The 25,562-nt window shown below is 43.8% G+C and overlaps 1 protein-coding gene across 1 annotated transcript in view; it reads right to left on the minus strand.

Moving 5' to 3' along the window:
• Window positions 1-25,562, minus strand: part of Tln2 (talin 2) — a 139,592-nt gene that overhangs the window by 43,114 nt on the left and 70,916 nt on the right. Inside the window, exons 33-41 of the mRNA XM_013009931.1 lie at window positions 24,176-24,319; window positions 22,272-22,433; window positions 15,832-15,972; window positions 15,242-15,423; window positions 13,419-13,551; window positions 10,168-10,269; window positions 7,231-7,401; window positions 5,463-5,609; window positions 1,096-1,197 (exon numbers count right to left, since the gene is read on the minus strand). Coding sequence (XP_012865385.1) covers window positions 1,096-1,197; window positions 5,463-5,609; window positions 7,231-7,401; window positions 10,168-10,269; window positions 13,419-13,551; window positions 15,242-15,423; window positions 15,832-15,972; window positions 22,272-22,433; window positions 24,176-24,319 — 1,284 coding nt within the window. The remainder of the gene's footprint in view (window positions 1-1,095; window positions 1,198-5,462; window positions 5,610-7,230; window positions 7,402-10,167; window positions 10,270-13,418; window positions 13,552-15,241; window positions 15,424-15,831; window positions 15,973-22,271; window positions 22,434-24,175; window positions 24,320-25,562) is intronic.

The following is a 25,562-nucleotide window of genomic DNA, read 5'->3' on the forward strand; positions in this document are numbered from 1 at the left end:
CCATTAAATAGGCCTTGCATGAATAGGCTAAACAGCCAAGGAAGCTTAGCTTTGTGGTCCAAGCTCTACCTCTAGTGGACACAGGATTAAATGACAGCCAATCAGAGCCTGGGACCTCACCAAGGGATATGAGCCATGAAGTGGCTTAGTGGGTCTCTTCACCTTGGAAGGCCACTTGATTTCTCACACTTATGTGGCTGTATCTTCCAGAATCCTATCCTGTAGCACCCGAGCCTTCAAAAATTGAGAGGAACGTTCTTGCCATACCCCCTATAAACGCTCCAAGACACCATTTGTCATCCTTTGTATATCTTTTTAAACATCAAGCTAGCATTGAGTCTCGCAATACCGACCCTGTCTAATGATTTGTATGACAACAGTTTCTGACCATATTGTGTATTAGCAAAAAATGATCAACAACTACCTCAAACCAAAACAAAACTTCCAAAAGTTAAATGCTTCCTGTCAAGGAAAGACCCTTTTTAATGTAACCATTCCATTTCACTTTGTCTGGAAGATTGGTATGTCCAAGTATTATAATTTGAATGTGTCCTATCTGCTCTGATTTACTCCCAAATATCTTCTTTTATGTTGTTGAGACTATGGAAACACCTTTCCATAGATTTCTTTCCTTTCTAGGTGATTAGGGTGTCCTCCTTTCTCCTTAACTGTCCTCCTCATTTTTTTTTTTAAGTAAGTCATGGGTCCTGAACTCTAGGCCTGGGCACTGTCCTTGAGCTTTTTATTCCCAAGGCTAGTGTCCTACCACTCAAGCCATAGCTTCACTTGTGGCTTTTTGGTGGTTAATTGGAGATGAGTCTCATGGGCTTTCCTGCCCCGGCTGGCTTTCATGAGCCATCAGTGCTTAGCTTTTTCCTCACATTTGTGCCCTGTCCTCATGCCCAGGTCTCAGTCACCTTTAATTTCTTCTTGTGACTTTTTTCCATGAGACAAGAACTCTAGCAGCCTGGGGCTGAGACCACAGGTACCCAGAAAGAGAGGGTAAGAGCTGATTCCCAGGAGGGAACTAGGAACTTGGACCCCACCTTTGAGGACCCAGAGGTGGGGATGGAGAGAATAGTTCTTGCTTCTTACCATTTCCTGAGCTGTGACGGCAATGGCTTTGGAGTACTTAACCACAGTCGTCTGGTAGTCCACAAACGTTCCCTTTGGTTCCGGAGGAGTGCCTTCACCCAGCTACAGAGGAGAGGAAAAGATCTCAGAAATCAATCAAGAACAGGGTGAAGTCTGGATGAAATTTAGAATTAGAAACTTTGAAAAATGGAGAGGAACCTTAAGAGAGGAAGGTTAAGGAGCCCACACACAACCAAATTGCCCAATGTCTGCAACCAGGACTGCACGTAAGACCGTCAGGGGACACAGGCAAGGAGGGACTCAGCTTTGTCTAGGAGGACTGGAGGCATTCTTTGGGAATGATGTATCTCTTCATTTCAGCTGATGTGGCCAGGTCAGGAGGCATCTGTCCTCCTAAAGGATGGGGAAAGGCTGGGGGTGGGTGGCTCAAGCCTGTAATGTTAGCTACTCAGGAGGCTGAGATCTGAGGATCATGGTTCAAAGCCAGCCTAGACAGAACGTCTGTGAGACTCTTATCTCCAATTAACCACCGGAAAGCCAAAAGTAGTGCTGTGGCTCAAAGTGGTACAACACTAGCTTTGAGCAAAAAGGTCTTGGGGATAGCACCCAGACCCCAAGTTCAAGCCCCAGTACTGATAAAAAAACAAAAAAGGTGAGGGAAGTATCCAAAGAAAAGAGAGAGACACCCGAGCACACGGAGGTGTGCGTGAGCCTGTTACTTCCTTAGTATTGTACAGACAGCTGTGCCCAGGGACCTAAAGTGAGGACCCCAAATCCACAGTGGAAGTTCTAAGGATAGTTTGTTGCTTGCCTCACTCTAGGTACAATAGGGATCAAGAGAAAACCAAGCTCAGCACACACAAGAGTTGGGAGCAAGCAGGACTGTCTGTATCCATTGCATAGTTGGGGATATGTTGCTCAGAAGACCTATTATTATTATTATTATTATTTTGGTCCAGTCGTGGGGCCTGAACTCTGGGCCTGGGCACTGTCCCTCAGCTCTTCAGCTCAAGGCTAGCGCTCTACCCCTTGAGCCACAGCGCCACTTCCGGCTTTTTGCTTATGTGGTGCTGAGGAATCGAACCCAGGGCCTCAGGCATGCAAGGCAAGCGCTCTACCACTGAGCCACCTTCCCAGCCCCAAGACCTATTATTTGAAACCTGGGCTCCAAGGGTTATGAATGGTCCTCAGGCTGGTTCATTTCACTGAGTCTCAACTTCTTCACTAGCATCACCTGGTTGCAGGTAAAAAAAAATCAACTGTAAACGTTGGGTGTGGTGGTTCATACCGGCAATCCCAAGTACTCCAGAGGTGGAGACTGGAGGAACATAGTTTGAGGGTAACAGTTAATAAGTTAATAAAGACCCGTCTATCTCAAAAACAAGCCAGGTGTGATGGTATGCACCCGTGGTTCCAGCTACACAGAAGGCAGAGGAAAGAACAAAAAGTTTGAGGCTGGCTAGGAGAAATTATGAGAAGGGATTTGAAAAATAACTAAAACAGAAGGGATTGGGGGCAGGGTGGGAGGGAGCAGGCATAGCATAAGTGGTAGATTGCCTGCCTAGCAAGTACAAGACCCTGAGTTCAAACCCTAGTACAAACAAAAAAAGGATAAAACGAGAGGAATATATAGGAAGGGAAGGAGGGATGAAACAAGAAGGAAAAGTAATGGAAGGAAGTGGAGGACCAGCTTCTTACTGTCTTGCTGCTTGGGATCCAAAGACTAGTCTTCATCTGTGGACCCCAAAGACAGGCCAAGGAAAGAGAGGATGAGGAGGAGGTATTGTGTGGCTCCTTGGATGTCAGCACAAGATAGGTAATTGTTTATAGGAACAATAATACCCCAGTTGGATTTTACATAATGGAGGGTGAAACAAGAAATCTTTGTGACTTGTGTTGTCAGCAGTTTCTCATTGTTGATATCAAGTATTGTACCAGACTTATTTCTCAGCCCTTTTGGAAGACTCTGGAGGAATGGGCTGGGTGAAGGCTGTCATACCATTGGTAACAGGTGTTTGAGAGCTAATTTTCCTGCCCAGAGTCCTGCATGTTATATAGGGCTCAAAGAGATTTGAGGATCTGACTTCCATTTTCCAAGGTTTTGTGAAACATGCCCCGATCACTATACTGACAATGAAAAACAACTCCCCCCCCGCCAAGATGAAAAAGCTGATTTTTTAAACTTCTAATTTTGTACAAAGAAACCCTGGTGCACTTTCTTTACATTCTGTAGTTGACTATGAAGCTTATTTTTCAAAGCTCTGGTGTCACGTTGTCCTGAAAAAATCCAACAGATTCCTGAGATTCATCCAATGGCCTTAAGAAAGGGGAAAATTCTACTAACTTTCTGTCATGAGAAGCCAAGAAATAAATGGAGACTTTGACAAACTAGAGCCTGAAGTCTCTAAAGGGAGACATGACGATCTAGCCCAGGCCTGTTACTTCACCAGTATAAAAAACTACTGCATAATGTTTAGGGATAATTATTTTAATTATAGACTGTCAGTATTATTCCTCAATGGAAATAGAAATAACCAATCTTCTCTGAATTGGCAATTAAAGAGCACTTATTATCCTGAAAAAAGAATAATCGTATGAATGTATTCTCAATCTATCAGTGGCCATTTCAAAACATACTTTTTGGCTTGCTGTCCCAGGGTGGCAATTGGGTGTTGATGTGTTGGTTTTAATGAATCTCAAACTGAGAAGGACTGATATTCAAAATGAGTGAAGGGTTCCTGGGAAAAAGATCAGATTAGGGGTTGAACCTGTTGCTCATTTTATGTCCCTGCTGAACCATGTCAGTGGATGGGTTGTTAAATGATAAAGTAATATTCATACTATCTATTGCCTCTGAGAGTTTACAAAAGGTAGGTCAGAACCAAAGGGAGCTTTTTGAAAGTAGCAATAGATTCCCAGGTACCATTCATGGAGACCTCAACTGAGCAAATCAAAGATGAAGTCCAGGAACCTGCATTCTAAATCCCATAAAGTAGACAGAGGTCAACAATCAATGATCATTTCCATTTTACAAAGGAAGAAACCAATGGTATCTTCACCATATCCACTCCTAATCACAGGTAAATTGGAAGGAAGGTGGGACATCTGGCTTACACAAGTCATACACACTGAAGAATGGATACAATGGACACAGGCCTGGACATATGCATATGAAGTAAAGCCCTTGGGAAGAGAAGACAGTTGCCTCACCCCTGAATGCCAGTTAGCTACAGCCTAGGGGACTGTGAGGCAGATGGAGACAAGGAGTAAAGAAGAGGCTGGACAATCTTACTCCTGGGCATTTACCTAAATGGCCACAAACAAAGCTACACTAAAGCTACCAGCACAAGCATGTTCATTGCAGCATTATTTACCATAGCTAAGATATAGAACCAACCCAGTTGCCCCTCAGAAGATGAATGGATCAAGAAGACGTGGTATATATACACAATGGAATCCTATGCTTGCATCAGAAAGAATGACATAGCTCCATTCATAAGGAAAAAAATCATATTAAAATCATTAAATGAAGTAAGCCAGATGAAACAAGACATAGGCTCCATGGTTTCCCTCATTTATGATAATTAGTATATGTCTAGGATAGTCCTAGCAGAGAATCACAATAGCTCGGTAGCTATGTACATAGAACCAGATAAAATGATGTTAATTAAAATGAACTCCTAGATATGGAAACAAGGTTATTTATTTTTTGCTTTGTCTTCTCTTTGTTTTTGTTTTTAATGTACTGTGTGAACTTATTGTTCCTTTTTTTCCTTCATTTTTTTCTTTTTTCTTTTGGTTTATCCCCTGTTATCATTGTTTTTGATTTTAGTATCCTGTGTCTTATATATATGTTTATCTGATCTGGGCAAGGGAAGGGGAATAACAAAATGATAAGAAAAAGGACAGAGGGTGTACCAATGCAGGAGCGATACTCAGAATGAAGTTTACAACTTTGGGAGGAGGGAAGCCAAGTCAAGAGGGAAGGAAAGTGGGAGAAAAAGACAGAAGGGGTAATAATGTTCGACAAGAAATATACTCATTGGGCTAGGAGTGTGGCTTAGTGGTAGAGTGCCTGCCTAGCAGGCATGAAGCCCTCGGTTCGAGTCCTCAGTAACACATAAACAGAAAAAGCTGGAAGTGGCGCTGTGGCTCAAGTGGTACAGTGCTCATCTTGAGCAAAAGAAGCTCAGGGACAGTGCTTAGGTTCTGAGTTCAAGCCCCGGGACTAACAAGAGAAAAAGAAAAAGAAAATGTACTCATTACCTTACTTATATAGCTGTAATCCCTCTCTAGATCACCCTTATAATTTTTTTTAAATGACCACGTTAGAAAAAACAAAAAGAATACGCCAGACCCTTCCTTACCTTGCTCATGGCCTCTGCAATAGCGTCCACCATGCCTCCCACCAGACCCACTTCACTGGCTGCTTCATTCAGTGTCACCATAATGTCGTCTACAGCTTCCTTCATCAACTGGGCGGCCTCTGTAATGGCATCATGGGTGTGTTGTGCCTGGAAAGGGAATTGAGAAACATTTCCTTCAGCAGAAGAAAATGGTGCTTTGTATTAAGAATCTCTTTAGGGTTGGGAATGTGGCTTAGTGGCAGAATGCTTGCCTAGCATGCATGAAGCCCCAGGTTCCATTCCTCAATACCCTATAAACAGTAAAAGCCAGAAGTGGTGGTGGGGCTCAATTGATTGAGTGCTAGCCTTGAGTAAAAGAAGCTCAGAGACAGTGCCAAGCCCCTGAGTTCAAGCCCCAGGACTGGCAAAATTAAAATAAAAAAAAATCTCTTTGGTTCCCTTAGGAATAACCATGAACAACAACAACAAAACAAACTGGGACCTGGTGGCTTATGCCTATAATCTTAGTTATTCAGGAGGTAGGCTGAGACATTCAGGGTAGCTGCAAGGTCTTCCCATCTGACTATCCTCTTCGTCTGCACATTCAAGATCTGTCAGACTGCTTACTATTTCTGAAGCTATCACAATCTTTTCATAATCCTGCCCATGCCATTGTAGATATGCTTGCCATTTCCCAAGTTAAAGTGAAGGATGCTACATGGTCATCCAGGACATAACAGTGTCATGAGTGACTGCCTAAAAGCTGAGTGAAACAACAGCATGAAGAAAAGCAAGAAGTTTTGATTTGGCAAGGGAGAATTTCATGTTACATTACTGTCTTCAGGGCTAACAATATGGCTCAGTGGTAGAGCACTTGCCTAGCATGATATCGGCCCTACAGCTTTGGTGCCTTGCACCACAAAGAAAAATCAGTCAACCAATCAAATCAATCTTTTTTTTTTTTTTGGTCATAGGTTTTGAACTCAAGGGTTGGGAAGGTGGCTCAGTGGTAGAGTGCTTACCTTTCATACATGAGGCCCTGGGTTTGATTCTTCAGCATCACATAAGCAGAAAAAGCTAGAAATGGTGCTGTGGCTCAAGTGGTAGAGTACTAGCCTTGAGCTGAAGAGCTGAGGGACAGCGCCCAGACCCAGAGTTCAGGCCCACAACAGACAAAAACAAAAAACAAACCCCCCCAAAAACCCCACAGGTTTTGAACTCAGGGTCTGGGCACTGTCTTTGAATGTTTTTGCTCAAGGGTAGCACTCTACCACCTGAGCAACAGTTCTACTTCCAGTTTTCTAGTGGTTAATTGGAGATAAGAGTCTCACGGTCTTTCCTGCCTGGAATGGCTTTCAACTTTGCATCTCAGATCTCAGCTAGGATTACAAGCATGAGCCACTGGGGCCCGGCTCAAATCAATCTTTTAAGTTCAAGAAACAAAAATGGTATTTGCCAGACCATAGCTGAGCCTACCTTTGTGCAAGCTAGATAGTCAAAATGGAGCAGTCACTCAGTAAGTTTTATTCCTGCAATTGTGACACCATACAGTTTCCTTCCAAGAATGCTTGTCTGCATATTCCACCAAGGGAAAAATAACATCCTGATACCTCAAACATATATATTTACTGGTTTCCCTGGGAAGGCCAATAGAAGATTACTTTCCATTTTAGACTAGGAAATCAAATATCACTAAGAGATAAATTAGAGTTACTATTTTTTTTCCCAAATGGATACTGTATGGGAGGAACCTAGTGTTCTACCTGATCACTTACATCCTGACCCCTACCTTGGGATTTCCTCCACCTTCTTTAGCTGCGTAGAGCATCTGCAGGGCTGACTCTGCCAGTGTCTTGGTCTGGTCCAGCACTGTCATTTGTTGCTGATGGTCCAGAATCTTGGAGGCAACACCAACTGCAGCTAAGATCAAGGGCTCAAAGTAGCTTGCCAGCTGTGTTACCTTTCAAGAAGGAAAAGCCATAGATGCATCATGTAAACACAAGGTCTCTGCCAGAGGAAGCCCTTGTTAAGGAGGGAGTTGGAAGCAGTGAGTGGTTGGCCTGGGCACTGTCCCAGAGGTTCTTTTGCTCAAGGCTAGCGCTCTACCACATGAGCCACAGTGCCACTTCTAGCTTTTTCTGTTTATGTGGTACTGAGGAATCAAACCCAGGGCCTCATGCATGCTAGGCAAGCATTCTACCACTAAACCACATTCTCAATAACATATGGTGTGCAATAACGGCCATACAGTTAACACTCAATAAATGCTAGATGTTGCTATTCCTTGTATTGCTGATCTTGCTCACTTTCCTTATACTGTATTAAGGGGCTCAAACATATATTCTGTCCTCGAGAGACATGACAACACTTGAAATAACCTTCTAAAGTTGGCAGCTAAGTGAAAGTAGCACAGCATTTTGAGTATTTGGCACATGAGGTACACACATATAGATCAACTATATCAAAAGGTGCCTATATCCAGATCCCTGGAGCCTGTGAATGTGACATTACTTATAAAACAGGTCTTCAGAGATTTTTCTCTGAAAAAAGAAAAAGAAACAGGAGACAAGGTGAGCATGGAGGTAGGGGCTTGAAGTGACATCCAAGCATATGTTCAAAGTCACCAGAAGCCAGAAAAGGCTTCTGTGCATCTTTGGAATCTGGCCCTGCACATGTCTTTATTCTAGATTTCTGGATCCTAGAATAATGAGAGAATAAACTTGTATTGTTCAAAACTATTTGTTTGTAATACATTGATAGCATCCACAGAAAACATGCCCAGGGAGGGGCTGAGAGCGTGGATTTCCCCTCTCTGCCAGAGAGAAGCTGGTATGGGTCCTGCCTGAGCAACTAACTACCACATGGTGGTGGAAACAATGTTGGAAATTGGTGTTCAATCCATGGTTGGGTGGCCACAGGCTGCCTTTGTCCTGAACATGCTCTTAGAAAGCAAGAGACTGGCCAGGCACTTGTGGCTCACACCTGTAATCTTAGCTACTCAGGAGGCTGAGAGCTGAGGATCACAATTCAAAGCCAGCTTAGGCAGGAATGTCCATGAGACTCTTATCTCCAATTAACCACCAGAAAACCAGAAGTGGTGATGTGACTCAAGTGGTAGAGCACTTGCCTTGAGCTGAAGAACAGCTCCCAGGCCCAGAGTTCAAGTCCCATGATCAACAACAACAATGACAAAGATGGCTCAGTGGTAGAGTGCTTGCCTTGCATGCAGGAGGCCCTGGGTTCAATTCCTCAGCACCACGTCAGCAGAAAAAGTTGGAAGTAGCACTGTGACTCAAGTGGTAGAGTGCTAGCCTTGAGCTGAAGTGCTGAGGGACAGTGTCTAAGCCCAGAGTCCAGGCCCACAACTGACAAAAATAAAGAAGGAAAGAAAGGAAGAAAGAAAGAAAGAAACTGATTTTTCGCAAAGAACCAAAAGTAAATCTGTAAGTTGATGCCACTCTCCAACATAGGAATTAATTTTCTGTACTAATATATGAATAATATATGCCTATAGAATACATTATATACAAACACAACATTGCATCTGATTCACATATGCATGTTTGCAGAAAGTAGATAATGGCTCTCTATACAGGGCCCAAAGTAAGTGCTGGAATAACATCAGACTGCTGTATCAAATTCAGTTTTCCCATGATGGGCACAAAGGCGGTGCCCCCAGCCTCTAGGACAATCCTTCTTTTTCTCCATGCAGGTAAACAAGCAGCCTTTTCCTAATTACAATTTCTCAGTGGAGAAATGCAGTTTGCCACCCTTCAAAAGGCAGAGAGAGAGAAATGCTGACCATTTTCAATCTCAAAAACCCCTCTTTGGAACTAGTGGGAAGTTTATTAGGCCCTTAAACTGTACCGTCATTTGAAAAAAGCCCAGAATATTGGTTTCTTAAGAGCAAATACCCGTGGAGCAGATTTTTGGCTCCTGTTTTTCTTGATATGCACATGGATACTGATAGCTGCACTGATAAATGCTAGGAGGCCCCAGATGCTGCTAAAAATCCCATTTCTGACCTCTCCCTGCTGAAGCACAGGCTGCACAACAAACCGGCTCTTTACAAAGGCTTTGCAAAGTGCACTCCAAACAGGCAAAGCATTGTTTGCCACTTGAAACTGTGGGAAGGAGCTAGGCACTGGTGATCCTAGCTACTCAAGAGGCTAAGATATGAGGATCTCGGTTCAAAGTCAGCCCAGGTAGGAAAGTCCATGAGACTCTTAACCTCCCAATGAATCACCAAAAAGCCAGAAGTGGCACTGTGGCTCAAGTAGTAGAGTGTTAACCTTGAGCAAAAGAAGCTGAGGGACAGTACCCAGGCTCTAGGACTGGCACAAAACCAAACCAAACCAACAAAAAGATGGGCAGGAACTCAGCTGAATGATTCCGTTACAGTGGCTATGTAAGAAAGTTCTGGAAAGTGTTCCAAGCATTGTTTTGCCTCATCACATACAAGAACAGAGGGCATTGGCCACTAGGAAAAGACACTGTATCCTCAAACATGCCAAAATGGATCCAATCAGTCAGGATGACATATATTAAGCTTTAGGGTGGGTGTATCAACTTTAGTCCTCTGGCTTATTTCAAGGCAAGGTACATAAGAGCAACAGGTGATGGGAAATGCTGCAGGCTTTGAGAATAATGACAGAATCAATCATCATCTCTCTCTCTCTGTCACCTTCCCCTTCCCTCCCCCACCAAGTCCCCTGGTGCACATTACCTTATGTCCCAGCTGGGCTGCTTCTCCCCGAGCTGCTGTGGCAATGGGATCGATAAGGTGCCCGATTTCCTGGACTACAGAAGTTAGCTGCTCCTGCAGGGCCTGATAAGGAAAGAATTGTCAAGTACATCTGACAACACTTCCTTTACAGTGCTGTACCAACTGAAAAAGGCCTCCATGAAAGACAAGGGAGGCCATACAGAGTGGACATCAACATCACCCTTGCTTCCCTGCCCTACCCCATGGTGATCCTAGGCAAATCCTGCCCCCCTCCCCCTTCCATCATTCCTCCCATGAGAGATGAAGCAATCGAGAGAAACGTATGTCCTACAGGCTCCTGACTCCTGCAGCCCTGACAAGCGATGTTAGTGATACTTTTAGGTTATCCAGCAGAATTACTGAAAATGTGAAATAGCTGTGGCTTTTCTAAGAAGATGAGAAAGCTTTGTCCAAATGGAGGCAGCTAATTGGGGTCTGAGGGAACGTGCAGGTCACAGTGTTCTCAGAATGTAAGAAGGGAGAGGAGGGTGATGTGAAAATGAGATCAGCTATGAAAACAGGATGATGTTCTGTGCAAATGCCAGGTGGGAAGCGGACTGAGTGGGTGGGATCTCAGTTCACGGTCCTTGGTGATGGGCAGGCAGATATTGAAAAAAATGGTACCTTGGGGCCTTTCTTCTCAAGTTTGAGATGGTTTAGTGTTGCTACCCTGCACGACTGAGCTCAACCAAGGAAGGGAAACCTTTTATTCCCACCCCCACCCCATCATTTGTATTATTTGTTAACAACACTCATGGGCCTATAAAATGATCACTACAGACAGACAGCCATATAAGAAGCATGTAAGTCTGGCCCAATAGGTAGCAGACAATGTCAAGGCCCTTCCTTATATAACCCATGGGTTGGATGTTTCCCAGCCCTGCAAAGAAATAGGGCAAAATAGTCAGACCATGTTGGGAGCTTAAGAGCATGACAAAAACAAGGCTGGAGATCATTAACCAGTAGCAATTAACTAGATCCAATCTCTTCACAGGAACGGTTGGAAGATGACCACTGATGAGACCTCAAGATCTGTTGATCCTGAACACTGGTGGACCTTTCAGTCATGCACACGCCAGCATGGAAGTAGGTAATTACTCACAGAGGAACAATGTCCTGTCTCTGTCATTCTCCTAAGGGACAAAGGTGTACCTGAGCTGGAGGGATTCAAGGATAGGTCACTCCAAGAAACAGGGTAGCCTCACACACAAGCTTGAAAATAAAAGAGAGCTAGGGACTGGGATGGATAGAGAGAAACCTCCCCCAACTCCAAAGGTCTAATTTAGCTAATTACTTATTATCTTCACACTTACAATGTGATTATAGTCAAGAATGTCAGAATATTCCTGCAATTCAAAAAAATAATATTCAGTAAAATAATAACAGAAGACGGCCTGGTGGTTCAGGCCTGTAATCCTAGCTATTCAGGAAGCTGGCATCTGAGGACTCAATTCAAAGCCATCCTGGGCAAGAAAGTCCATGAGACTTTTATCTCCAACTAAAAAACCAGAAGTGGAGCAGTAGCTTAAAGTAGTAAAGTGCTAACCTTGAGCGAAAAAGTTCAGGGACAGTACCCAGGCCATGAGTTCAAGCCCCACAGCCAACAACAACAACAATAACAACAACAACAACATCAACAACCCCCCCTCCCCCACAAAAATGTCTCCAATCTCAAGAAAGAGAATCTTACCCATCTGACTGAGCCAAACAGAACCCAGGGAAGAAACACTCCTAGATACATTGTTATGAAAAATATGAGTTAATTTGAAAGGCAGAAAAATCAAAGAGGGAATTTTATTACAATGGAAGGAAGAACAGAATAACTGCAGATTTCACAACACAAACTCTAAACACAAGGAGAGGGAGAGAGATAATTCAAGCTATGAATGACAACTTTCAACCTAAAGTAGTATACCCAGTGAAGCTATCATTCACAATTGATGGAGAAACTAAAACTGTCTACCAAAAACACAAAGTAATAATTGTAGGATTCTACACAGAGTGAGAATGCTTAGTTCTATTTTTTCCTCTTTCTGGATGTGTGTGTGTGTGTGTGTGTGTGTGTGTGTGTGTGTGTGTGTGTACATGTGTGTATGTGTGTTTAGCTGTAAGGAAACAGAAGTGAATGATGCCAAAGCCCACTACTTGAGAAAGGAGACAAAGCTTAGTGCTGAGTTCAGTGACAGTAAGGTAAATGTCAAGTACCTCTTGGAGGGGAGGCATTGTGTTCTCAATGGAAAAAGAAGCAGGGGTCTTTGCATGAGTAAAAAGAAACAACTCAAATGGAATTTCTATTCTAAACTTTGGAAAAACCATCAAGAAAGGATAAAGTGTCTTTAATAATGGAAGAAAAAGGTCTCTATACCTTAAATACTGGATATGATCAAATTCTTTATTTTATTTATTTATTTCTGTGGGGCTTGAACTCTGGGCTTAGGAGCTGTCCCTCAGCTCTTCAGCTCAAGGCTAGCGCTCTACCACTTAAACCACAGCACCACTTCTGGGTTTCTGGTGGTTAATTGGAGATCAGAGTCTCATGGCTTCTCCTGCTGAGGTTGGCTTTGGACCACGATCTTCAGATCTCAGCCACCTGAGTAGCTAGGATTATAGGCGTGAGCCACCAGCATCCGGCGTCAAATTCTTTATTTTTGAATGGACCAAATACATTATGGTTTCTTGTAAAAATTTCCCACTGAGCAAAAAGTACATTGATAGAACATGACCATAAAAAACAGTCACAACTGACATGCGTAGGCCTGTTCTACTGATATGTTCACCTGAATCTGGTAATAGACACAATCTGTGTTATAGACACAATTTATTGGGTCTAATGATAATTTCCCCTGAGTCTTAGCCACATTTGAACTTTCTACCTCTAGTAGTAGGTATGTTTCTTCCCCAGCCATCCTTCTCTTCCTTTTTCTCTCCTCTCCTCCTCTTCTCTCCTTTCTCCTCTCCTATTCCTCCTTCTCTTTCTCCTCTCCTCTCTACTTCCCTCCCCTCCCTTCCTCTCCTCTCCCTCCTTCTTCCCTCCTTTTCCTTCCCAGCATTACCATACTCTTAAAAAAAAACTTCCCTTACACAAGGGAGGGCCATCTGACAAAACACTATCACTAAGAACATTTTGGTCCTGCTTTCGTCCCCAAAGCCTGATGCTAAAATTCTTCAGCACCTCCACAGCAATCTGATCTGGCCCCAGAGCCCTCACTTACCTCCACAGAGATGTCATCCCTTGTAGCTAGGCTCTGGCTGACCGCTGCCAGAGAGGCCTGCTCGATGTCCCGGATACACCGGTTGATGCCATCAATGGAGTGGTCACATTCCCTCTGCCCAGGGGCCTTGTCCCTGGAAGGGACAATGCAAATCAAACACAAGGTTTGTGGGGGCTCAAGTCCCATGACCTGCTCCACCACTGGTGGTTCAGCACCCCCCCCTCCTGTTTCTACTTGATCAGCTTAATTGAGGATTATGCCTCAGATATTTGCAATGCCTTCCTGGAGCGGACCATATAGGGCTTCCTCTTCTTTCTTGTCTTCCTAGGATTGAACTCAGCCACTAGAGCTTGCTAAGCAAGCACTCACCACCTGAGCAATGCCTCTGGCCTTTTGTTCTGTGTCAGTCCTTGGGCTTGTGTCTCTGTGTCAAGGCCTGGGTGCTATCCCTGAGCTTTTCTGCTCAAGGCTAGTGCTCTACCACTTGAGCCACAGCTTCACTTTTATCTTTTTGGTGATTAATTGGAGATAAGAGTCTCATGAACATTTCTGCCCAGGGTGGCTTTGCATCATCATCATCTTCGGATCTCAGCCTCTTGACTAGCTAGGATTACAGGTGTGAGCCACCGGTGCCCGGCTGCCTTTTGTTTGTCAGGTAGAGTCACCTACTAACTTTGCCTGGTTTGGTCTTGGACTGTGATACTACTTATGTCTCCTGAGGACTATGGATTACACTATACCTGGCTCACATTTCTTAATTAACACTTGAGATACCTTTACTTTTTCTAGTGGAAATAAATGTTAGGCTGTTTTAGGCTAATGTTAGGGAGCAGGAAAGGAAACTATTTGGACTTGGATACTGTCTTTACTGAGTTAAACATAAGATCCTAAGGTTTTTTTTTTTAATTAGTACTATTTACAGTGCAAACATATGATGCTTTCCATATTGCATACCACTCACAAACTCATGGACTACACCAGGAGTTAAAATATTTGACTCTTTGCAACACATTATGAAAAAGTTATTTGTGTCTGTGAGATTTAAAAACAGCTGGGAAACAAAATTTAAGAATGCAAATGGGTTTCATGCTGTGGGATATTAACTTTCATCAACTTCAGAAATATTGTATGTACTTAGAGGATGTTTTTTCTGGCTGTCACTATTACCAAGTTGATCAGAGATGCCCCCAAGTTCTTGTGGGTCTGTATTATATTATTTTGGTCTGATCAAACTATGAGAACATTTGCTAAATAAGCAGGGGTACTCCTATATTTCTGCCTGAATTATTTTCACCAGTAAAGTAGAATCAATGGGAATAGATACCTTGTAATGATGTAATGCTAAAATAAGACAATATAGGTAAAAAGGCATGGGATAATATCTAGTATGCAGTACTTACTGAAGTTAGCTACTATTGTAACTAGTACTATCAAGGGATCCCACAGACATGAGAAAAAAAAAGACGTTGGTGCCAGATGCTGGTGGTACAAGCCTGTAATCCTAGCTATTCTGGAGGTTGAGATCTGAGTATCATGGTTCAAAGCCAGCTGGGACAGGAAAGTCTATGAGATAACCACTTAAAAACTGGAAGTGGAGCTATGGCTCAAAGAGGTAGAGTGCTAGCCTTGAGTGAAGAAAAGCTCAGAGACAGTGCCTAGGCCTTGAGTTTAAGATTCACCACTGACCTCCCCCCCGCAAAAAAAATAAAAGATGATGGCAATGACATACCTTACTAGTAGGTAAGAAGCTTGGTGAGTTTATTCCCCTTCCTGCTCTATTATTCAGATGCAGGCTGGGAGCAATTTCCAGATGGGAAACTGACCTGATTGATGTGATGAGACTCTTAATGGAGTCAGACACGGTGTGGGAATGTCCAGCCAGCACAGACCAGGTAGGAGGATCTTTGGGGTTGATGGCCAGAGAGCACGCAGTGCGGATGAGGTATGATGAGCTTTCCAGCATGGTCTTGGCAGATACCAAAATTGGTTCTTGTGCCTGAGAGCCCTAAAGTCAAACAACAGACAAATCAAGGCAGGGTACACACACATGAATGAATATGCTGGGCTTAAGAATGTCTGTTTTCTGTCCAGTCACCACTTCTTGCTGTTTGGAAGGAAACCAGCCTAAGAAGGGTCTGGATGGTGGGCACTGGGATTCTTGTTCGTTCTGATAACAGTTTTGGGTATGATAGATCTTATAGACCTGGGCAAAGAGATGGTTCTCAATCTACAGAGCTATTGTTTCTCAAGAGATTGTCAGTGAACTCTATGACAGCATCCACCATCCTAGTTTCCTAGGTGTGGATTGACAAAAAGACCTCTTGGAGTTTTAACTGTTCACACTCACCCAGTGTACTACAAACATCTTAGGCCAGAGAACCAAATATTTCCTTTGTTGTGAAGGCTCTCATACCTCAGAACTGATCTGGGCAGGAATGCTGACAAACTCAGGGTTCGAGGCAAACGCAGTCAGGTTCTCCACGGCTTCGATCAAGGGAGCAGTGGCAATGCGACACTTATTGCGGTTGTCTTCAGAGAAATCCCCATCCAGGGCCTAATGGAGGAAAAACAGGAGGTTATATCCTACTGGGAAGCATGAATCATTCCTAAGCCATACCGATCAGCTCTCTGGCTAACGGGAAAACTACTGAAAATGTTCAGTCAATTCATGAACAACAATAACTGATTGGAGTAGTCTCTGTCATTGGGTAGAAGGGCCCAGTGAACAATCCTGATATAAAAGCTCTAGGTACAGCTCACAGGACATCTGGTTAGCTGTCATGCAACTCCTACTCACAGGAAACAGAATTGAATTTGACTATGCTTGCTTTCTACTTCCTCTGGCTGTGTTGTCACACCTGGCCACCGAGCCACTTTCTCTGCTTGGGAGGCTCTAACTGTTGGGCTCCTCTGTCCATTTCCACTCACACTACATCTATTTCCTCCCAACTGATAAAGATCCATACTTTGCTATTCCTGACTACTCTAAGTTTACCTAGATGTTCCCATATGCTTGATGGAGTTTAGACTGGCGTGACCACCATCTTGAAAGGAACACAATGGAATCTATTGGCCAGAAACACACAAAACTTACCTCAACCAGATAGACACACCTTACAAGCTGTGTGTGTATGTGTATAAAATGAAAGAGGCCACACACATAAGGGTACCTACTATATCATTCCATTTGTACAAAGTATAGGACTGGATGAAACTAGAGTGTTAGAAGTTGGGTCACTCTGAAGCAGTTGGGATGAAAGGATCCCAGGGGACATGGGCTTCTGGGTGCTGATAATGTTCTGTTTGTCAACCTATAGTTACCTAGGGTGTTTAGATTGAGACATTTTGTGGAGCTCTGAGTGGGGTTTTCCTCTATTTTCTGCTTCTTTTTATTAATTAATTAATTAATATTAATTAATTAATTTATCAGTCGTGGGGCTTGAACTCTGGGCCTGGGCGCTATCCCTCAGCTCTTCAGCTTAAGGCGAGCACTCTACCGCTTGAGCCATAGCACCAATTCTGGTTTTCTAGTGGTTTATTGGAGATAAGAGTCTCACGGACTTTCCTGCTTGGGCTGGCTTTGAACCGTGATCCTCATATCTCAGCTTCCTGAGTAGCTAAGATTACAGGCATGAGCCACTGGCGGTCCACTTTATTTTTATTTTATTTTTTTAACTACAAGCAGTAGGCTAGGGAGCTTCACTCACATAGTAGAGAGTTTGCCTGGTAAGCCCAAGACTCTGGCTCAAACAAGCAATAAAAACTAAAGATAAAAAAAAAAAAACCAAACTAGTAGCAGGTATTGGGTAATCATATACTGCTGATGGATGAGAGAATCCATTTACAGTATCTAAGCCTGTGATCTAAGCCTGGCTGCCCCACAAAGGGTTAACAGGAGGAGGTCAAGTTCCCAATCCCAGACTCCACCTCCTCCATAATAAGATTGTTAGAACCAACAGTCTGTGACCCAGAGACAGCATTCAGCAAAGGACTACATGGGCAAGGGCAGTTACGTTTGTAGAAGAATGTAAATTCCCTCATTAAACCACCAATTAAACTTAATCCTTATGAGCAATATATAAAAGCCAACTTAGATAATTAGTGAATGAAAAACCCAGTATCATGCAACACACTGGATCTGAGATGGGAGTATTCTATTTTTCAATAGGGCAAGAGGAGGCAGGCAGGGTCAGTTTGAAGGCTATTTCTGAATAACAACTACATTCCAGTCAAGTCTTGGCAGCTTGGGATAGTAATTACATCTACAATGGTAAGTGTTTCAGAAGCATTCCCATAAACCCACTAATTCAACATATTCACCAATATGGCGCCTGGCCTCGCCTTGGTTTATGCCCTTCCCCCACTGACAGGCACAGGCCTTATGGTAACTTCTCTGATTTGGTCATTCTGCTATTTGTGGCTTACAGATAAGCCTCCTCTCTGCCTGCCACTTCTTGCATATAGTAAAGGTTGAATTTCCACTGCTGGCACTGGTGACGTAGATGGGAAATCTCGAAGCACACTGATGTCATTGTGCAATTAACATCACTGACTTGTGGAGGCTGGGTTCCCCAGGCCTCTGAGCAATCTGAGAATATGAGTGGGACACCAGGTGGGTACCACCTGGCAGAAGCATGTTTCAAGTGACCCCAGTTTAGGCAAATGAAGGAAGCAGGTATCCAGCCAGGTGGACTTTGGAGTCCAGGATGCTTGGGCCCCACCTCCACCAACCACTTTCCCTTGGTGTTGCTCAGCCTTCCAGCCTTCCACCTCTCCATGCTTACCACCCCTCTCCCCCTGCTTCTCACGGCTCTCTCCACCTGGAAGAAAAGGAAACATTTGACCAAGCCACCAATGCTCAAATGAATAAGATCACTACTTATCAAAGGAATAATTCTCCATGGGTATAGTTTCACCAACAGGATATCAAAAGGAATTATATTTTTGGTCCAGCCTAGATCCTAAAACCCCTTTGTCATATAGCCCCCATTGCTATTCCCAGGACAGGATACTGAATGACATGAACCCAAATGCTAAGCAACATCAACCATATTTTCTCACTTGTAAAAAAAAGAAAACAGTTATTTCTTCTGAAGGAGACATTTGTCATAGGGGGAGGATGGTTTGCACAGATCATTATTTCACTTCCAAATTCTGTTTCCAGTGGGCACAATGGAGCCAGTCAAGCAAACTGAACACTCCAACTCTGGCAGTAGGCACAAGCGCTTCCCTGCAGATGCTGCGTATCACTGAATGACCATTATACCAGCCATAAGGAAGAAATTCACTAGGCTGCAGGTCCAGGCACATTGAGAAAACAAGGACACTCCCCACCCCTCATCCAGCTGCTTTAAATGTTTTCAACAGTCTCACAGATAGCTGGGAGAAATAATTTCTGTGCACAAACAAACAAACAAAAAAATCGACGACTCATGGCTTTTGGGGTTAGAAAGGACCTTAAAGATCATTTTATACCAATACCCCGATTTTCCAAATGGTGAAATCAGGACGTGGAAAGTAACACTATTTACCATACTAAGGTCACCATGTACTTTCTGGCATGCTTCAGACCATGACCCCCAAGCCTCTGGCTCCCTTCTCTTCTGCTGCCCTCAGACAAAGGCAACAGAAAGCTTAAGAAGCCCCAGAACTGTTTCATTTTTTTTTTCTTCAGAAGAATCCTACTTTAGACCAAATCCAAACATAAGGATGACCAAGAAAACATACTTACAGCCAAGTCAAATTCGATTAAAGAGAGCTGGGGCGATCGGGTGTCTGTGGTACACACTGGAAATGCCTAATCGCAAAAATCTGAGCTTTCCCTCCACCGCAAGAGGCAAGGCCAAACTTCAACTTCTCAGAAAAACAAAAGCTAGGGGTTGCATAATTTCTACTTGGCACCCAAACCTGAGTGACTGCACATCTAAAATAACATTCCATTCCCTACATCAGATTCAAGGCGAGGTAATAAGCACAGCAGGCAAATGTGTATGTGGTCAACAGGAGAGAGATGGTGGGCCATGGGCAGAGACAGAACACTTCCTAACTTGCTAGCACTGAAGACATCCTTCCTTGGCTAAGCAGGTGGAACACATGCAGAAATGTTTCCTTGCTACACTGTGCTTTGGGATTATAAAGAACACCATCAGGAAAGATCTTGAATTTTTGGAGGCACACACGTACTCCTTCTCTTGCCCTTTGTGTCTAGGAGGCATAGCAGCTGGGTTCATGATTGTATATCCATCATGGTGAGGAGATTAAAAGCAATAGTAAGCAATATAGCACATGAAGGAAAGTGCAGCTGCTACATTGAGTAGTTAGGGAATTAAAAATTCATTTCTATAAGTAGACTGCAAACAAAGCTCACAGATTCCTGCAAACCCAGCCACACAGTGGAAACTGAAACCCTGGGCATATTTTGACAAGTTGGGAGCAATATGTTCCTTTCTGTTCTTCCTGTCCTGCTGCTGGTTCCCAGGATACTGGCGGGTGAGAGGCCTTTATGTGCCCCACACTCACTCTTTGAGGTTTATCACAGCCTATCTTTGAGGCCATCATAAGCGCTCATTTGCTGCGGGGCACTGCATAGGGGCTTTGACACTGTGGAGAATAGGAAACAAAGCTATCCCAGACCGTAACAGAGATGCTTTCTACAAAGACAGACCCAGGATTTAAAACCAAGGAGGCAGCAGAAAAGAGAGAGGGCTCCTGCAATTTCTATGGAATAAAGAGCTTCTCCACCTCCTTGGTCCATCTAAATATAATTTGTTTTTTTTTTTAATGATCAGAAAATGACTAAGAAAGGTTCATTATGCAGCACCCAACAATGACGTCATTATTTTTCCATTCCAATTTCCCTCAGACTTACACTTGAACTCTATAAATATAGCAAAGTTTTTTTTTTTCTTCCCAGGCTGCAGAGATGAATAGGTCTCTCCATCTTAAAGAACTTGAACAGCAGGCTAGGGCTAACAGCAGGGACTCTGAGGGATTTTTCATCCCTCACTTAATGGCTGGCTTACCTAGACAGAATTACTTAAATCATTTGGCCTCAGTTTCCTCTCTACAAAAAGTAGCAATGATAAGCATTTTTAAAAATGTAAGCTTGGACATGGAGCTGTGGCTCAAAGTGGTAGAACACTAACCTTGAGGAAAAAAATTAAAGCTCAGGGACAGTGCCCAGGCCCTGAGTTCAAGCCCTATTACCCTGAAAAAAAAAAAGAAAAAGGAAAAAGGCAAGATAGCTCATGCCTGTAATCCTAGCCTCTCAGGAGGCTGAGATCTGAGGATCATAGTTCAAAACCAGCCTGGGTGGGAGGATCCATGAGACTCTTATCTCCAATTAACCACTAAAAAACTAGAAGCAGAGGTGTGGCTCAAGTGGTGGAATGCTAGCCTTGAGTAGAAAAGCTGAGGGACAGTGCCCAGGCCTGAGTTCAAGCACCAGGTCTGGCATGCACAGGTGCGCGCGCGCGTGCGCACACACACACACACACACACACACACACACACACACAAGGCAACCTGCATGCACACACGTATGCACATGCAACCACACACGTCAGCTTCATTAGTCTCTTCTATGATGACACCAGGGCGCTGGCTTTAACTTACTTATTCATTCATTTCAACCTAGCTTATTAGTGCCTTCAGATAGGGCTTATTGTTTATTTATTTATTTTTAAAAGACTCTGTTGAAACAACTTAGGAACTGCTGACTAGGGTAACTGCCCTGCTTTTACCAGCCAGTGTCCAGCTGCTGCTGCGCTGGACATTCTCTCCTTTAGCCTCAGCCAAGCTCATCCTATTGACTGATTTCTCCAAGGGAGAAAATCCTTTTTGTAGCAAAAGGAAAATGAGGAGTTCTGTGTCCTATCCCCTGGAAGGCACTAGGAGAAGACTTGTTACTCCAGGATTCCTGACAGCCACACAGAAGGCCCTTCTCCCTGACTGGGAATGAGACAAAAGCATCAGTGTTGGGTTGGGGGTTTAGCTTAGTAGTAGAGCATTTGTTTCATATGTCTAGGCTCCTGGTTTGGATCCTAGAATTAGGAGTGTGTAAGAAGCACTGCTGTTTATGGTCTTTCCATGAATCTTGCCTTACATGACAAGGCACTTGAAGGCTGGAGAAAGGTGGAGCGGGGTTCTATGTGGTTTGCCATTCAGGCTCTGGCTCTTTTACCCTTAAGTCAACTGTCAGGCTTAGGGAGAGGATGTACTTTTCTTATCCACTTAACCAAGAACATAGCCTGGCTATTTCAGCTTGTTCCTTGCAGGGATGTCCAACCTCTCCTGTTCACTGTCCATGAATTTAAGCACAAGCGTGAGCTCTTAGGAACATAGAGGCTCTATTTTAAAAGTTGATGTTCCATTTAAAATATGTAAACGGGATGAACAGAATCGATATGCCATGAGAGTCTAAAAATGATTTTTCCACTCTTTCTCATTTCCTTGTACCTCCACATCCTCTCCTAATTCACACATACCCAGCAGCAATGGTAAAAGCCCTATACTGGCCTAACTCAATTCGGTCAGCACAATTGATGTACATATAGGATGTTCATGTACAAAGCCACGAGAGGTCCTACACCCCACCCCATTTAGTCCAAATTCTATTCCAAATGCACCAGTTTCAGAATTTAGACAGGTCCTTTCCTATCACTTTAGGGGGTGAGGAAAGACCAAGGTTTTTGGACTTTCCCAGTGAGCATCTCCTTTTAGTGATAACTCCTCTTTGATCAGTGAACTTCACAGGCATAGGTTTTAGGAGGGCAGAGCCCTCAGCCCTGCTCTTCTTTCAGCTCTGGACAGGTTTTCCAGAGGCCAGTCAGTCCCACAGTGTAGTTACCTTACCTTGATGGTCTTCACCAGGTTGGCTGTGCTGTTGGCGACCTCCTTGGCTGACTGGACAAAGTGTCTCTTGGCCACAGGGTTGGCGGTCTTGGATGAGGCAATGCGGCAGGCATTGCACAGAGCAGAGGTGTGCTTGGCAACAATTGTGGCAGCCGACAGAACCTGTAAGGCACAGAGCTAGGTTGCACCCTTCAGTGCAAAGGGGCTGAGTTCCTCTTTAACTCAAGTTCCAGAGCCTAGGCAGCAACACATGCATCTTGCTTTGCCATCCCCAAGATTACTCCAAGAAAGGAAAGAGCAGGAAATATAAAGCAAGAGAGAATAAAAACAGAGAAGGCAAGGAGGTAATGATGTACTGATGGGAATGAGTTGGGCCCCCAGCCTGGGCCAGCTAATCTTTGGAACCCCAAATAGAAGGTCAATGGTTCTGGCTCTATGCCAAGGCCTACACATATGTAATAGAACCATTTCTTGTGGCCACATTAAAGTAAGTGGAGAAACAAGAAAACATAATTTAAGTAATATATTGTATTTAATAGCTTAAATCATCAAATGACAAGTACTGTTCAAGTGATTTTTATGTGTGTGTGTGGTTGTGTTTTGGGTTATTTTGGTCACAAGTCTTTGAAATCTAGTATATATTTTATACTTACAAGCCACCACAATTTGGACTAACTATATTTCAAATGGTTAATAGCCACATGTCGCTAGTGGCCACCATATTACAGAACTCTGGTCTAGTCTAAAAGATTAAGATAAGCTGGGCACTGATGGCTCAGCTCTATAATCCTAGTCACCCAGGAGGCTGAGATCTGAGGATCATGGTTCAAAGCCAGTCTGAGCAGTAAAGTCTGTGAAACTCCAATTAACCATCAAAAAGCCCGAAGTGGAGTTGTGGCTCAAAGTGATTAGCCTGAGCAAAAGAGCTCAGGGACAGTGCTCAGGCCCTGAGTTCAAGCCCCACAATCAACTCAAAAATTAAAAAAAAAAAGGTAAAATAAACAACAAGGTACAGCATTCTCCTCTTATCTTTGAGGTCTGTGGACTCTTTGCAGGCTTCACCCCTACTTACCCCATCTGCTTTCTTGAACCCACCAGTTCTACTTTGCAGAGGATGCTAATAATCCTCCGGATTCAATGGAATAGGAAAGAACTCTCAGGTGCACTGACATAGCAGCCACAGGTCCAGATGGGCCCTGTATTGCCTTCTTTACTTGTTTCCTTCTCTTGCCTCAACAATGCTGTTCCTGGGGTTCAGAGTCTCCTCCCCAGCCTGCTGTCAGTTCTCCATTGCTACTTCTCCCTCGGTTTAGTCCTTAATAAGTGGCCAATAGCCCACAGTGTTCTGGTAGTAGAAGTGTCATGGAATGTCTCACACATGGTTCTAAAACGTCTTTCTGGATCCCTTCTGTGCTGTAAGTCTGACCCCCACTTTGAGGTCAAGTGCAGTGACATCATCTCTGTATGACACCTAGCAAGCCCCTCAGAGAAGCCATGACATCTTTCTCTGTGCATCCCTTGAAATGTCATGATAACTGCATTTTCTAAACTTTGCCTAAAAGACTTAAGAGCTAGGGGAATGGGAGAGACAGAAAATAAGGTCTCATCCACGTTGACTCTTTAATGCCAAGTACAGGATAAGCCCTCAGGGAATGTCCCTGCATTGACTAAGTCAATGAACTCATTGGGATCCCTTCATTCTCAGTGATGGAATTCCTTCACTCTCAATGCAATCTGGCACTCCAGCTCTCCCAAGCATCTGCAAATCTCTGCTTACATCACACTTTGCAATACTTTTCATGGTCATTATCTACAGAGCTGCATTTACTGGCTTTACAAATATAAAGAATAAGATTGTTTATTAATTTCCCACAGGTCCCACCCACCACACCTTCCCTGATTACCTGTGACGGGCTGCTGCCTGGATCCACTAGGTTCTGGCATGCCATCTGGATTGCCTGGTTAGCCCTGGCAAACTGGATGGGATCCACTAGGCCCTGGTGGCCAGCTTGGCTGTTTGGATCAGAGATGCCAACCAGGTATGCAGCCTAGAAAAGGAGAAGACCACAGCTCAGGTCTTGTGATGCTGGATGAACTCATGAGAGATGATGGGCTGCAGGCATATAGGTAGGTGCTCCTACAGCAAGCTGGTCATATCCCTTTGACAAATAAAGGTAGTGACAGGCCTGTGCCAGCTTGCCATGCCAGCAGGACGCTGCTGCAGGCTTCAGGGCACAAAGTCTCTTTGTTCTTAAGTAAAAGACTTTAAGAAACTTCTCTGGGAGGCATATACATGGTTGGATGTATCCCTCATTGCTCCCGCAGCCATCATCATATAACCAGGAAGATACCTGGTTTTAGTGTGAAACAAACTCTGACACACAAATGGGGATGGGAAAAAAAATTATGTGCAGATTGACAGTGTGGATTGACAGCTTCTGGACCAATCCAATTCTGGAGCCTGTCCTACCAAAGGCTTCCAATCACACAGAGGGGCGTGTCCTTATGGTATAAGCCATTATTCCCAATAGCAGAAAGAATTTTTTTAAAAATATTTCTTTTTGACGGTTGTGGGGCCTGAACTCTGGGCCTGGGCACTGCCCCTCAGTTCTTCAACTCAAGGCTAGTGCTCTACCACTTGAGCCACAGCACCGCTTCCAGCTTTTTCTGTTTATGTGGTGCTGAGGAATCGAACCCAGGACCTCATGCATGTGAGGCAAGCACTCTACCACTGAGCCACCTTCCTACCCCTTAGCTGGGTTCTTGAGTAAGACGAGTGAGATGTTTCAGAAGACTATGACAATCATGGCAGCATTGGGTCCCCAAGAGGACCAGAAGCTTCCCAAGAAAGCTGTCTCTTCGGATTCCCTTTGAAGTAACTAGCAGGAGATGAACATGTGAGCAGGAACATTATTAGTTCATTTATCCTGAAGTCTGTGGAGAAGGATGAGGGCACAGAATTGTATCCCCTAAACTAAGTATATTCTTCCAAGTACCAGGTAACTGCCAGGGATAAACCCTGCAAGCTAGTAACGTTTCAAAAGTGTTGGCCATATAGTCCCGGCAGTGATTTGAAAGGTACAGGGCTGATGAATAAGAGGAAAAAACATGCCATATTGTATTTCTGGATGACGGTACCTACTTTTTTTCTCCCTTGGCTTTTAGAAAGCCTGACATTTTTGCACTTCTAAGGCCCCAGAAAACTTGAATTATTCAGTACTTACTTTTCCCTACTAAAACAACTCACCTGGAAGAGTGACCTTTAAAAATAAGCTGCTCTCTGATCCTGTG

The sequence above is a fragment of the Dipodomys ordii genome, unplaced genomic scaffold, assembly GCF_000151885.1.
Source record: "Dipodomys ordii isolate 6190 unplaced genomic scaffold, Dord_2.0 Scaffold11, whole genome shotgun sequence".
NCBI lineage: Eukaryota > Metazoa > Chordata > Mammalia > Rodentia > Heteromyidae > Dipodomys > Dipodomys ordii.